The sequence below is a fragment of the Entelurus aequoreus genome, linkage group LG21, assembly GCF_033978785.1.
Source record: "Entelurus aequoreus isolate RoL-2023_Sb linkage group LG21, RoL_Eaeq_v1.1, whole genome shotgun sequence".
NCBI classification, from domain to species: domain Eukaryota; kingdom Metazoa; phylum Chordata; class Actinopteri; order Syngnathiformes; family Syngnathidae; genus Entelurus; species Entelurus aequoreus.
Window position 1 is genome coordinate 18,110,213 of NC_084751.1, and position 13,728 is coordinate 18,123,940.

General features: G+C 38.3%; 1 protein-coding gene across 6 annotated transcripts in view; it reads right to left on the bottom strand.

Moving 5' to 3' along the window:
* LOC133638459 (poly [ADP-ribose] polymerase tankyrase-1) overlaps positions 1-13,728 on the bottom strand; it is a 312,114-nt gene that overhangs the window by 161,685 nt on the left and 136,701 nt on the right. For 5 of the 6 annotated variants that reach the window (XM_062031088.1, XM_062031089.1, XM_062031094.1 and 2 more), the window contains one exon: positions 8,768-8,804. In XM_062031088.1, coding sequence (XP_061887072.1) covers positions 8,768-8,804 — 37 coding nt within the window. Of the gene's footprint in view, positions 1-8,767; positions 8,805-8,970; positions 9,155-13,728 lie in introns of those variants that run through there. The other variant, XM_062031095.1, reaches the window with a different exon arrangement.

Consider the following 13,728-nt stretch of genomic DNA (forward strand, 5'->3'; position numbering starts at 1 on the left):
CTCTGGGTGGGTGATATTGCTTAAAAATAAAACCTCAACATTTTCTAAAAAAATTTGATTTGCGATTTTTTTCATATTTACCTAACCATTAAATACAAATGACAGAAATAAAAGTTTTTCTTTTATTAGACAAAAATTGTCATTTCAAACTAGTAGTTTGAAATGACACTGCATACACTGCATCTTACTCTGAGCAAAATTCTAATTTGATTGATGTTGTTCTTTTTAGACCAGATATATATTGTGCTTTTTATGGAATAGTTTTAAAAGAACTAAATTAAGCGCTTCCTCTGGGAAGCAATACTTCTGTCTTGAATAAAATATTCTGTAAAAAAAAAAAAGTAGTATTGCACATTGCATGCAAATAAATAATTATCTCCAGTATGGAGATTAATAAATTGAAAACTTAAAACTTCTGTTTTGAATCAAATAATTCTGCAAATGAAATGTAGTATTACACACAGTGTGCAAATACATAATCAAGTAAATCATTGAGGAGACTACAGTTTCAGTAAGTCAAGTGGATAAACTCGGGCTTTTTCATTCACACATCTTGGCGGTGTGCAGAGCGACCGCTTTAGTCATTGTTCTTAACCAGGGGTCTCAAACATGCGGCCCGCGGGCCAATGTGTATACATTGTTGCTGACTAGAGAAATCGAATTATTATTGTTAGAATAGAATAGAAAGTACTTTATTGATCCCTGGGGGAAATTCAGCACCACAGTTTGATCACAATAGACAAGAATAATAATAAATAATATAATATATATAATATATTATATATATAATATATAAATAATATAAATATATTCTACATATACTACATATACTCTACATTTAAGTGCAGTCAAGGAACATATGCATTATACAGTCTGATGGCTGTCAGTATGAAGGACCTTCTGTGTCGTTCCGTGTTGCATTTTGGGAGTCTGAGCCTTCCACCAAACATGCTCATTCTCCCCGCAAGGTCCGAGTGTAGTGGGTGGGAGGTGTTGTCCATAATGGCTAGAAGTTTTGCTAGACTTCTCCTCTCTTGTTATTACTTATGAGTGATTTATTTACTTAATTCTCATTTTGTTCATTCATATTTTGATTTTATTTTGTGTTGAAAATAAAAATAAAGACATTTAAAAAAAAAATATTTAAGAAATCTTTTCTTGCGGCCCAGCCTCACCCAGACTCTGCATCCAGTGGCCCCCAGGCAAATTGAGTTTGAGACCCCTGTTCTTAACTATGCTTCTTTCACAACATACATAATATCATTATCAGTTTTCGGAAAATTACTTTAAAAAAGTAGTTACTTGTTACTTTACCGAAAAAGTAATTGAATTACTAAAAAAAGAATACTCTTTCATAAATATAATTAATTTCTAAGTAAATTAATGAATGTGTAACTTAAAAATACATTTAAAAAAACTTCAAATTGCTGGCTTCTGCAGTTGAGAGAAGTTTCATATTAGAGCAGTCAATTGAAGTGTAGCGTCAGCACCTAGACAGAGGAGCATTAGCTCAGTTGTGTTTGTTAGCGTACCAGCGGCAGTTTGTTGGCAGCTACGGCAGCTCTGTTGAATGTTTTCACAGGATTTTGTTAGCAATAGTTAATAAAGAGATTGAATGTGCTTCCAAGGCTGTCATATCTTTTGGTCCACAAAGGGGGTATTGTTTGGGTTGCAAGCTGAAGCTTGTTACTTCAATCATTAATTGTTTCCCTTATAGATAATAGTAGGGTGTATGTGTGTGTTCGTTTGTTATCTGCTGTGTATGATTTTCTAACGCTTGTCCATCTCGGGATCGCGGGACGGCTGTTTTGATATCAAATTAATTTTTGTGATTAGTGCTGGTAGTTGCTTTAATTATCAAAAAATGTATTTCCTGCATTGAACTTGCTGTGGTTCCGACGCTGTCGTGTTTACATAAAACCACATCAAAAGTAGCATGTTACGTTACATCAGAACGATGACTATCATACATATATGGTATCAATGATTCCTCCACAATAAGCTGATTTTTAGCTAAAGCTTGTTTGTTGTTGCGGTCTTGTTCACCTTGTAAAGTACTTGTATTTCCTGCACTGGAGGCTTTGGTTTAATTTGTTTGTTGTGCTGCTGCGGTTTTTAAACATGCCTGTTGCCACAAAACCAAAGTGCTGACATCACTTTTCTTTTCTTTGGAACAAATGTCTTGCTGTCGTTAGCATTAGCCATGTTTTACTAGGTGTGCTGCTAAGGAAGTATGCAAGAGGAGAGAATTTTTTTTAAAATTCTTTTTGTATCGATAAAATCGTTATATCCCCCAGGCCTACCAAAATCCTAAACAAATGAGTCTGATGCAGCAAGTCCTCCATCATCATCTCCTTCACCACAAACCTGGATTCCGCCTGCTGCATCTACACCCTCCAGAGATGCTTCACTGTCTTTCTCTCCACCATCACCATCACAATCACCTGCTTGACCATCTGAGAGCTTGGTAAAATGATTCCCCTTACTGTGGACATTGCGCGATCAAGGATTCCGTCAACAAAAAAACATTGCGTCCCTCTCTCTCTTCCTATTCAATTCAATTAAATTAGTCAAAACTCTACGAGTTTGGCCCTCGCCAGCTGTTGCTCCCAACAATGTCAATGCTGTTGTCTAGCATGCTAAAGGCCTCTGCACTGATCAACATCACATCAACCAGAGGCCCAAAAAAGAAGTGCTCTCTTCTAAAACAGTAACTACTATCCAAGCACATATATTAGTTAAAAGACGGACATATTAACTGATCAGAGAAATGTGATTCACATTCTTTGAAGAACACAATGACAAGTGCAACTACCTAATCTCAAACACGCAAGACCTAATGTCAGACTTTTAGGTAAAAAATATTTTTTAATTAATAATTTTATTCCCGCTTACAATCACAATGTTATGTTTTTAACTGAGACATGTCGCCACAAAAACACAGTAAATGCAGTTATGATTGAAACTACTCCACCTCACTTCAACTATGGGTTTGAGACATAAAACCAAAGGAATGGGGGCATTTGTGCCATATTCAGGGAGAATATTCACAGCCATAAATTGTAATTTAGCGTTTTTTCATCATTTGATTATGTGTCATTCAAAATGGAGATAAAACAATCATCCAAACTCTATATCACTTTTTAGTAAGGGTGTAACGGTACACAAAAATGTCGGTTCGGTACGTACCTCACGGAGGTCACGGTTCGGTTCATTTTCGGTACAGTAAGAAAACAACAAAATATACATTTTCTGGTTATTTATTTACCAACATTTGTAAACAATGGCTTTATCCTTTTAACATTGCTTTAAAATAGCTCTGTGTGTGATGGATGTGAGCCACCACTAGGCTGATCAGTGCAACAGCAGGCAGTCATGAATGTTAAGCTTAACAATAACATACAGGGTCGATTGCCAGGGTTAATGCAGTCAACATATATAAAATAAAAACTAAATAGGGACGGCGTGGCGAAGTTGGTAGAGTGGCTGTGCCAGCAATCGGATTGTTGCTGGTTACTGGGGTTCAATCCCCACCTTCTACCTTCCTAGTCACATCCGTTGTGTCCTTGGGCAAGACACTTCACCCTTTGCCTCTGATGGCTGCTGGTTAGCGCCTTGCATGGCAGCTCCCGCCATCAGTGTGTGAATGTGTGTGTGAATAGGTAAATGTGGAAATACTGTAAAAGGTCAAAGCGCTTTGAGTACCTTGAAGGTAGAAAAGCGCTATACAAGTACAACCCATTTATCATTTATTATAAATAAGATGAGGCTCAGAATTGGTTTCTTAACAAAACCTTTCTACATATAAAGTACAACATTTCCACATATAAAGTGCAACATTAAACTGCTTCAAGTTGTTGCTCAGATTAAATAAAATGACAAAACTTTTCTTCTACATACAAAAAGTGCAACATTAAACAGTTTCAAGTCAACTCAGCCTCAGATTAACTTTTCTTTTTCCCCCCCAGCCTTTAACCCTGGTGACTTTCACTCAATTGTCATGTTTTTTGCCAGAAAAATCAGTTTATCCACATTGTCTGCAGAAAGAGCAGACCTGCTTGCAGTTAAAATGTCTCCAGCTGTGGAAAATACCCTTTCACTGGGCACGGAGGTAACAGGTATGGCGAGGTAGTGCCTGGCTAACTTGGTAGTACGAGGATATATGGGCTCATTGTTCTTCCACCGTAGAAGTTGGTCAAAATCTAGTTTTTAATGCAATATGGTCCTAAATCTGCTGCTATAAAAACACCAAAGGCATTTGTTATTGCTTTAACCCTGCCTGACTCGCCGAGGAGAGGCTGCTTGAATGCGGTGTTTGCACGATGCTCGTCTTTATCTTTGTTGAAGCGATGTTATCCATTGTTGTATCGCACCGCGAAGCCAAAATGTTCCCAAACGGGAGATCTTTACGAGGCAGGAGGGTCTTCCAGCTCTGGCTTTTTGCATTTTGTAATAGACCGATCATTGCTAGCCTGCCGTGTGTTGTGCCTTGGTGTTCATTGTTTACACAACGTGCGGTGCACTACTTAATATGTCCATGTGGAAACTCGTTCGGTGTACCACCGTTCCAAACCAACCCCCCCGTACCGAAACGGTTCAATACGAATACACGTACCGTTACACCCTTACTTTTTAGAAACCACCACAACATTTTAATGCATTTATTGATGATTTTACGAATTACTTTCATTTATGTGCACTAATTTTGACTGTTAAGTCATCACAGTGGACCTACATTTGCATGTGGATGTAGCCAAAGGTATACTAAAGAACTCAGTGCTTTCCTTGAAATGTTTTGTTTAACTCAGCATGCAAACGGGCCCACCCACAGCAGAGGTGACACTCTTAATCTGATCATTACTAAATGTCTTGCTATCTCAAACGTCAATGTTATCGATGCTACTTTATCAGATCATTTTTGTGTTTTTCTTCAACTTGTTTGTTAAACCCAAACCGGCAGTTAGGTCTGTGGTTGTTCGGGGAAGACTCATTGATAACAGTATACGGACACAGTTTGTGAAAAGGTTACTGTTCAAAAACACCCTGTAGTCTAATGTCGATGACCTGTCAAGTGCTGTAAATATTTTAGATACCATTGCTACTGTCAAGGTTAGAATGGTTAAAAGTAGGCAAAAAGCACCAATCGCGCCATGAAGAAATTAAAGATGGTGTGCTGCAGAGCCAAATGGCATACTTGCCAACCCTCTCGAATTTTCCGGGAGACTCCCGAAATTCAGCGCCTCTCCCGAAAACCTCCCGGGACAAATATTCTCCCGAAAATCTCCCGATTTACAGCCGGAGCTGGAGGCCACGCCCCCTCCAGCTCCATGCGGACCTGAGTGAGGACAGCCTGTTTTCACGTCCGCTTTACCACAATATAAAAAGCGTGCCTGCCCAATCACGTTATAACATCTACGGCTTTTAGAGAGTGCACAACTGCGCACACAACAAGGAGATGAAGCAGAAGAATGAGGAAGATACAGCCGTGGCGACGCCGACGACGAGTAAGATGAAGAAATACGCTTGTAAATTCCAAGCCGCAGCTGCGATTGGACCTGGATGGCCTCCGGGAAGAAGTAGTGGACAACCAAGTGCTTGGAAGTGTGATCTTCCTTAGGAAGCAAGGATTGATCGGTTTTGGGCCATGCTAGGGAGAGATGGAAGATTCCAGAGTAATAAATGAACACTGAAATTCAAGTATTTATTTTATTTATATGTATATATATATAATAAAATAAATATATATATATATATATATATATAGCTAGAATTCACTGAAAGTCAAGTATTTCTTATTTATATATATATATATATATATATATATATATATATATATATATATATATATATATATATATATATATATATATATATATATATATATATATATATATATATATATATATATATGAAATACTTGACTTGGTGAATTCTAGCTGTAAATATAGTCCTCCCCTCTTAACCACGCCCCCTGCCCCCAGCCACGCCCCCGGCCTCACCCTCCCGACCACGCAAACCCCCCCACCTCCCGAAATCGGAGGGCTCAAGATTGGCAAGTATGCCAAATGGAAATGCCGCATTTCAAAGCTCCAAGCTCATTATAAGATTTACAAAGAAAAGTTAAATGTGTTCAACCCGACTTTGCGTAGAACAAGGGAAAATATTTCTCTAAAGACATCACATGTAACAACTCTCGTGTCCGGTTAGCAGATTAACAAACCCTCCTGTTTCACTTCCAATAGAACTCATTTCTACATCAAAGTGCGATGAGTTTGCAATATTCTTTCATGCTAAAGTTCAAGGCATTAAAAAATGCTATAAATCCTGGAAAACAAATAGTGAAGTGAAGTGAAGTGAATTATATTTATATAGCGCTTTTTCTCTAGTGACTCAAAGCGCTTTACATAGTTAAACCCAATATCTAAGTTACATTTAAACCAGTGTGGGTGGCACTGGGAGCAGGTGGATAAAGTGTCTTGCCCAAGGACACAACGGCAGTGACTAGGATGGCGGAAGCGGGGATCGAACCTGCAACCCTCAAGTTGCTGGCACGGCCACTCTACCAACCGATCTATACCGCCCCACTATATATATATATAGCTATATATAGCCACTCTGCAGGCAGCAAGACAACTAGAGCTAGCACATTCACTCATGTCACTGACAAAACAGTTGAAGAAATCATTCACAGTCTACTTTAAGTCCATCAACATGCTGCCTTGATGAGTTACCCAATAGATTTCCAAACTATGTGCTGAGCAGTTTGTTAACACTCATCTAGTTAACATCTCACTTCAGACTGGAACATTTCCAAATGCCTTAAAACTGTTGTCATTAAGCCCCTCCTAAAAAAAGAGTAATCTTGATGCCACAGTACTGAACACATATCGGTTCAAATCAAACCTGCCATTTTTTGCCAGCTTTACCAACAGGTTAGTGACTTTCTCCTGCATAACAATGTGTTTAATACTTTCCAATGAAGTTTTACGCCCCACCACAGCACTGAAGCAGCACTGATCAAGGTGACAAATTAAATTCGCCTGAACACAAACACAGGAAAAGTCTCAGTCTTGGTTCTGCTGGACCTGAGCGCTGCCTTTGACACGGTTGACCATATTATCTTATTATTGAGGTTAGAAAACCGGGTGGGAGCGGGTTTTGCTCTTAACTAGTTCAAGTCCTATCTTGATCACAGGAAATACTTTGTTGGAGTTGTTAACTGTGTCTCTGACCAAATAGCTATGACCTTTGCGGTTCCTCAGGGCTCGGTTCTGGGACCCCTATTGTTCAACTTGTACATGCTGCCACTAGGCCAGCTAATACGCAGCGTTAGTGTGTCCTACCACAACTATGCAGATAACACTCAGATCTTCGTGCCACTGACGGCAGGTGAATGTCGGTCTGTTGATTCACTTTGTTGCTGCATCGTACAGATCAGTGTGTGGATGCAAAACAATTTTCTTCAGCTGAACTCAGACAAATCTGAAATCATTGTCTTTGGCCCACAGAAGGAAAGAGAAACTATTATTAGTTACTTTGAGACTCTCTCCCTGAAACCTGATAATCAGGTTAAATATCTGGGAGTAATAATGGACTCAGACTTGAACTTTAACAGCCACAATAACATCAGCAGTTTTTTTACCACCAAAAAAACTATGCGAAAATCATAGGAATAATGTGTAAGTCAAACTTAGAAAGACAAATCCATGCCTTAAGCAGGTTAAACTACTTTAATGGCCTTCTCACTGGGCTCTCTAAACAAGCTGTAAAGCAGATGAAGTATATTCAAAATGCTGCTGCTCGAGTCCTGACTAGAACCAGGAAATATGACCATATTAGTCCAGTGCTCAAGTCACTGCACTGGCTTCCTGATGCTCAGAAAATAGACTTTAAAACAGCTCTATTTGAGAACAAGTCTTGTCATGGTCTTGTGCCAAAGTACATCTCTGACATGTTAGAACCATCTGAACCATCACGAGCGCTGAGAACCTCAGGGAGTGGTCTCCCGCTGGTGCCCGGAGTCAGGACGGAACATGGTAGAGGCTGTGTTTCAGTTTTATGCTCCTAAAATCAGGAATAGTCTTCCTGAAGTTGTGAGACAGGCCTCAACGTTGGCAATGTTCAAATCTAAGCTGAACACAATTGTATTTAATTGTGCATGTGAGGAGCTGGTAGTATTTTATCTACACTATTTGATTTCAAATTTAATTTTTAATTTTCTATGATGATTGTATTTTGTGATTTTAATTTGAATTGATTAGTTTTATGATTATTTTATTTTTAATGTTGTCTTCTAATTTTCTGTAAAGCACATTGAATTGCCTTATGTACAAATTGTGCTCTATAAATAAACTTGCCATGTCTTGCCTGTCCGATTTAATCCTTCAAACAACAATAAATCCTTGTCTAAATCTTGCATTTTATTTTGGTAACTTAAAATTATTATTGGCAGTAATGTTCAATTAAGTTCCTTCATGCATGTATTAGTAAACCATGAAAAAGCATAACATCAATGCAAAGAACAAACAACAAAGAATTCATTTCATAGCAGACGGATGACAAAAAGGGAAAAGGTGGAGGGATGGTTGAAAAGAGGGAGCAATAAAAATAATCTATGGAGGAAGGGAGGATGCAACAAAGATGAAGGGATGTGAAGGCGGCAAAGAATCAAATGGAGGAGAGACATGCATGGATGCCACAAAGTTATAGGAAGCTACATGAGGTAGCGGCGAGGAGGAAAGAAAACAAAAGAGCATCTGGTACTCACCTTGCTGCCTCCAGCAGCTCATCCTTCTTGTATTCACCTAGATGGTTACAGAAGATCATGGTGTCAGTCTAACACAAATGTCTAACATAAATGCATGTGATTACACCAAAAAGTACACACACACACACAAACAAACAGAAAAAAAATATCTCTCAATCTTCCCCTCGCTTTCTCCCACTTCCACATTCCCACTCAGTGCGCACCCCTCTGGCTTCTGTTGCTGTGACGATGTGTTGCCGGCAGCGACCACAGCGCGTTCATTGTTCAGACGACTGACAGACACTCTGCCTCTATCCGTCTGTCCCACTTAGTCGTTCATATCGGACCTCGATCACCCCCGTTACCTCTTTTGCACGCGCCATGACCAGGTCTTTTGTCTTATACATCCCCCACCCGTGGGCGCTGGAGGCGCTGTTACCGTCAGAAAACACAACAGAGATAAACAAACCCCTCCCCCTACCTCCCTTTCCCTCTCTCGAGCTCGCTCTCCCTCCCTCTCTTAGCTATGCACCCCCCTTCTCCGCTCTGACAGTCATAACATAATGCACATCCCATTTGTGATTTCTGCATGACAGTCTGCAGCATTACTTGTGAACCCAACTTTTTCAACCAGCACATGATGCATTGTCAGCAATTATAAAGGGATTGTTACGATCAGTCTTGGGAGGACAGCACCAGATTGCATCTTGAAGCGCTAGGAAACTACACTTGTTTTCTGATGGCAACAGACACACTGATATTTTTTTAATACATTTTTCGTACTCTGGAACACCTAAAAAAAAAATCTCATTCCACGTTTAAAAAAAATCTCTTTCCATATGAAAACACCATACAACAGGTAGTTGTCCAACCCAAAGCCGTAAGACTATAACCAATTGGTAACGTGAAGAAAGTAATGTCTGGAAAAGGCACAATGAACACAATCAATAAACATAAGTAACACTATTCAATACAGTCTTATCAAAAAAATATAACAAAGCAAAACAAAAATCAGCTTAAATTGGAAAATTATGGAGTGTTGTGTTAGTTAGCAGGATAATTTCTGGTTCTGGTTAGAGAGGCAATGCTTCCATAGCAGTCTTCCCTCAACCTTTATTTTACTAAGGCTTAAGGTTTTGCCAAACCAACTTTTTTTTTACCTATTGGTACTTGTTTCTGTGTATTTGGGATCTGCATAAGTCCCGAAAATGCATCCCTCACAAAAAACCATGGAGGCAATCTTGCCTTCATACTTCCTCCAAACGAGCCGTTTGGAATTGTCACGTTTTACTATTGGTGACGTCGGCGGATATCGGCATACATGATAGAGGTTTACCTGAAGAGCTTTCCGTGAGTCCGGCATCGTAGTCTGACAATGTAGTCACTAAGTTCCTTATTTTTCTCTATTTCTTTTGTGGGGCAGACTTGCTTATACTTGCACTTGTATCCTCGGTTGTTTTCATTCCATTTCGAATACAAAAAATCATATAGTTCTAACTTATACGTATCTGTCTGTTGACTCAATATTGAAGCGCTAAAAACTACAACATGGTTGACGGAGTGGAGACTAGGCCTGGGCTAACAATATATTGACCAACAAATTATTGCTGACAAACGATATTACTGCCATGATTTATATGAGACCAAATTAACCATTAATTTAATGATAATACATAAAAATAATGCATGTATACCCTTTTAAAATACAATAAACGTGTATTTCTTGTGTATTTTAATGTTGTGATTCAAATGAAAATGTTTAAATCTCAAAGTTAAATAAAACAAACAAATGACAATAAAATATTCTTTGTCTTTTAGCAAAATTTTGCACTTGGATAAAAATTACAACTAAAAGCAATACAATATCTTGAGGAGATTGGGGGTGGGCTCAATTATACACAAACATAACAATAAATAAAATAGCTAAATAAAGTATTAAACAAAGTTGCAGTTCAATATTGAACACGTAGGCAGAGGCAGAGTTGTACATTACTTAATTGACAATCAAGTTAGGACGTTTTAAACAAAAGTGCAGAGTAACAATATACTACAGTTTAGACAGATATATTAACAGGTCATATGAAAAGCAAAATTACGTTTGGCAGATTCCGAGTGAGGAACACCAACATGACATGACAACATGACAGCACTTTAAAAAAATGCTAGTTTTATAACAGTATTTAATGGCAGCATGTCTCTGACGATGTATTTAACCCCACTTTCTGTAAGCGCATACTATTTTGCACTGTTTAGACAGATCTGTCACCTGGCTTCTTCACCAAACATGAAATGAGTGCCATGTGAGTTTGGACTGTCGAGTGGTTGTATTTCAAGTGGGTGTTGTTGTAGTCGCGCACCTTTGGCAAACTGGCTTCTCGGTCTTGATAGTAGGCTCATCTTGTTCAAAAGTTTACACTGAACTATTCCCACACTGGTGTGGTGGAATTTGGTTTTGTGATAATTGTGTCCATGTTAGCTGCTACATGCTAGCAAGTTGCACTGTGTGAGGTTAACGGGCCAGTGGCCCGGCGTCGCTTCACAAAGAGTCAATAACACTTATATAATTCTAAAATAATTAACCCCCTTCTTTTCATTCCGCTATGGTACAAACGTGCGTAGCCGCTAAAAACGACGAAAAGCGTGAATGCTCTTGAAGCATGCACATGGCGATTTATCAACGCTGGAAAACGTATCGACGTTCATTTTAATTTATCGTTGGTTAATTTACTTATCGAATATCGGCCGAGACCTAGTGGAGACACAGGAAAAGGGGACTTGGCCTGGAAAAGGACTTCGGCACGTAAATAAGACCGCCCACAAAACGGCGCATCCTGAAGAGAGGGTCAGAAAGCGGCTTGAAAATGATATGTAAAATAAAATCTGTAAAAAAAAATTCACCAATAACCTAATTTAACATAATGTTACCACAATGAAGTGATTTGAAAGTAGAAAAAAATTGTATATGACCCCCTTGAAATAAAGTGCTTTATTTGCACTGTTCCAGTCTTCTTATACTTTATTTCATGCAAGCTTAAAAATGTATGCTTGAAATTCTAATTTTGTTTCAGTAAATTAGTAAGAAACTGGTCTGAAGTACTCAGGTTACCATACCATACCAACTTTATTTATGCAGCCCTTTAAAAACAAACTAGTTGAAATAAAAGGGCTAAAGTTGGAGCTGAGGTTGAAATGTTATGGTTGAATTCCTTCTCATTTTTATGGCATTTAGTACAGATGGCAGAATTGTTTTATTCCTATACATTAGTCTGAGGATTATATAGGGGTCTTTGGAAAACCCTTGATTTAAGGGTACCATTTAGAAACAACAGTTCTATACTTTGTATTTTTATTAAGCAAACTATTTCCTTATTATAGCAGGGTTTTGTCAGTTAGTTAGTTACATAACTACAAACGTTCAGAAACAACAGTTCTATACTTTGTATTTTTATTAAGCAAACTATTTCCTTATTATAGCAGGTTTTTGTCAGTTAGTTAGTTACATAACTACAAACGTTATGGGAGAATTTGTTTGTGTGTGTGTGTGCATGGTAGCAGCTCCGGCCCCCACAGAGACAACAAGCGTGGATGACTGACAGGAGGGTTCACTCCCTTGATATTATTTCACTGTAAAACAAAAGCGCCCAGCGGCTGAGACTAATGCAAAAAGTGAATGAACCTTCTTGCAGCTCGTTTCTAACCGACAGTCAAATAAAACAAACTCGCGCGGACATAGCGACTTCATTTATCCTTCAATTAATTACCTCTGCCAGGAGTTTGTGTATTTGTCTGTCTGTCTGCTAGTTAGAAACATAACAAAGACAATTAATGGGTGGATTTTGATGACACTTTAAGGAAATGTAAGAAAGTGAGTCAACTTTAGGGGTTGATCCGTATCACTGTTTAGATTTAGGATTTTTTAAAGGATTGTTTACATTTAGGAGTGCTTTTCTGGTTCCATTCATATAATTTACCCAACAGCATGTAATGTATGTACAGTATGTACATCAAGGCTGTCCAAACATTTTGGCTTGGTAGCTGCTTTGAGCAAAAAAAAAAAAGCAGGCTTAATGAACATATATATGTGTACATACAAATACATCCATTAAACAGATAGATATACAATCACAACTCACATTCACAGACTAGGGGCAATATTATAATAGTATAATTGTATATACATTTTTAAATAAATAACTTATACAAATATATTGCTATATATATATATACACTGTATGTACAAAACCTATTTCCATATGAGTTAGGAAATTGTGTTAGATGTAAATATAAACGGAATACAATGATTTGCAAATCATTTTCAACCCATATTCAGTTGAATATGCTACAAAGACAACATATTTGATGTTCAAACTGATAAACATTTTTTTTTTTTGCAAATAATCATTAACTTTAGAATTTGATGCTAGCAACACGTGACAAAGAAGTTGGGAAAGGTGAAATAAATACTGATAAAGTTGAGGAATGCTCATCAAACACTTATTTGGAACATCCCACAGGTGAACAGGAAAATTGGGAACAGGTGAGTGCCATGATTGGGTATAAAAGTAGATTCTATGAAATGCTCAGTCATTCACAAAAAAGGATGGGGCGAGGGTCACCACTTTGTCAACAAATGTGTGAGCAAATTGTTGAACAGTTTAAGAAAAACCTTTCTCAATCATCTATTGCAAGGAATTTAGGGATTTCACCATCTACGGTCCGTAATATCATCAAAGGGTTCAGAGAATCTGGATAAATCACTGCACGTAAGCAGCTAAGCCCGTAACCTTCGATCCCTCAGGCTGTACTGCATCAACAAGCGACATCAGTGTGTAAAGGATATCACCACATGGGCTCAGGAACACTTCAGAAACCCATTGTCAGTAACTACAGTTGGTCGCTACATCTGTAAGTGCAAGTTAAAACTCTCCTATGCGAGGCGAAAACCGTTTATCAACAACACCCAGAAACGCCGTCGGCTTCGC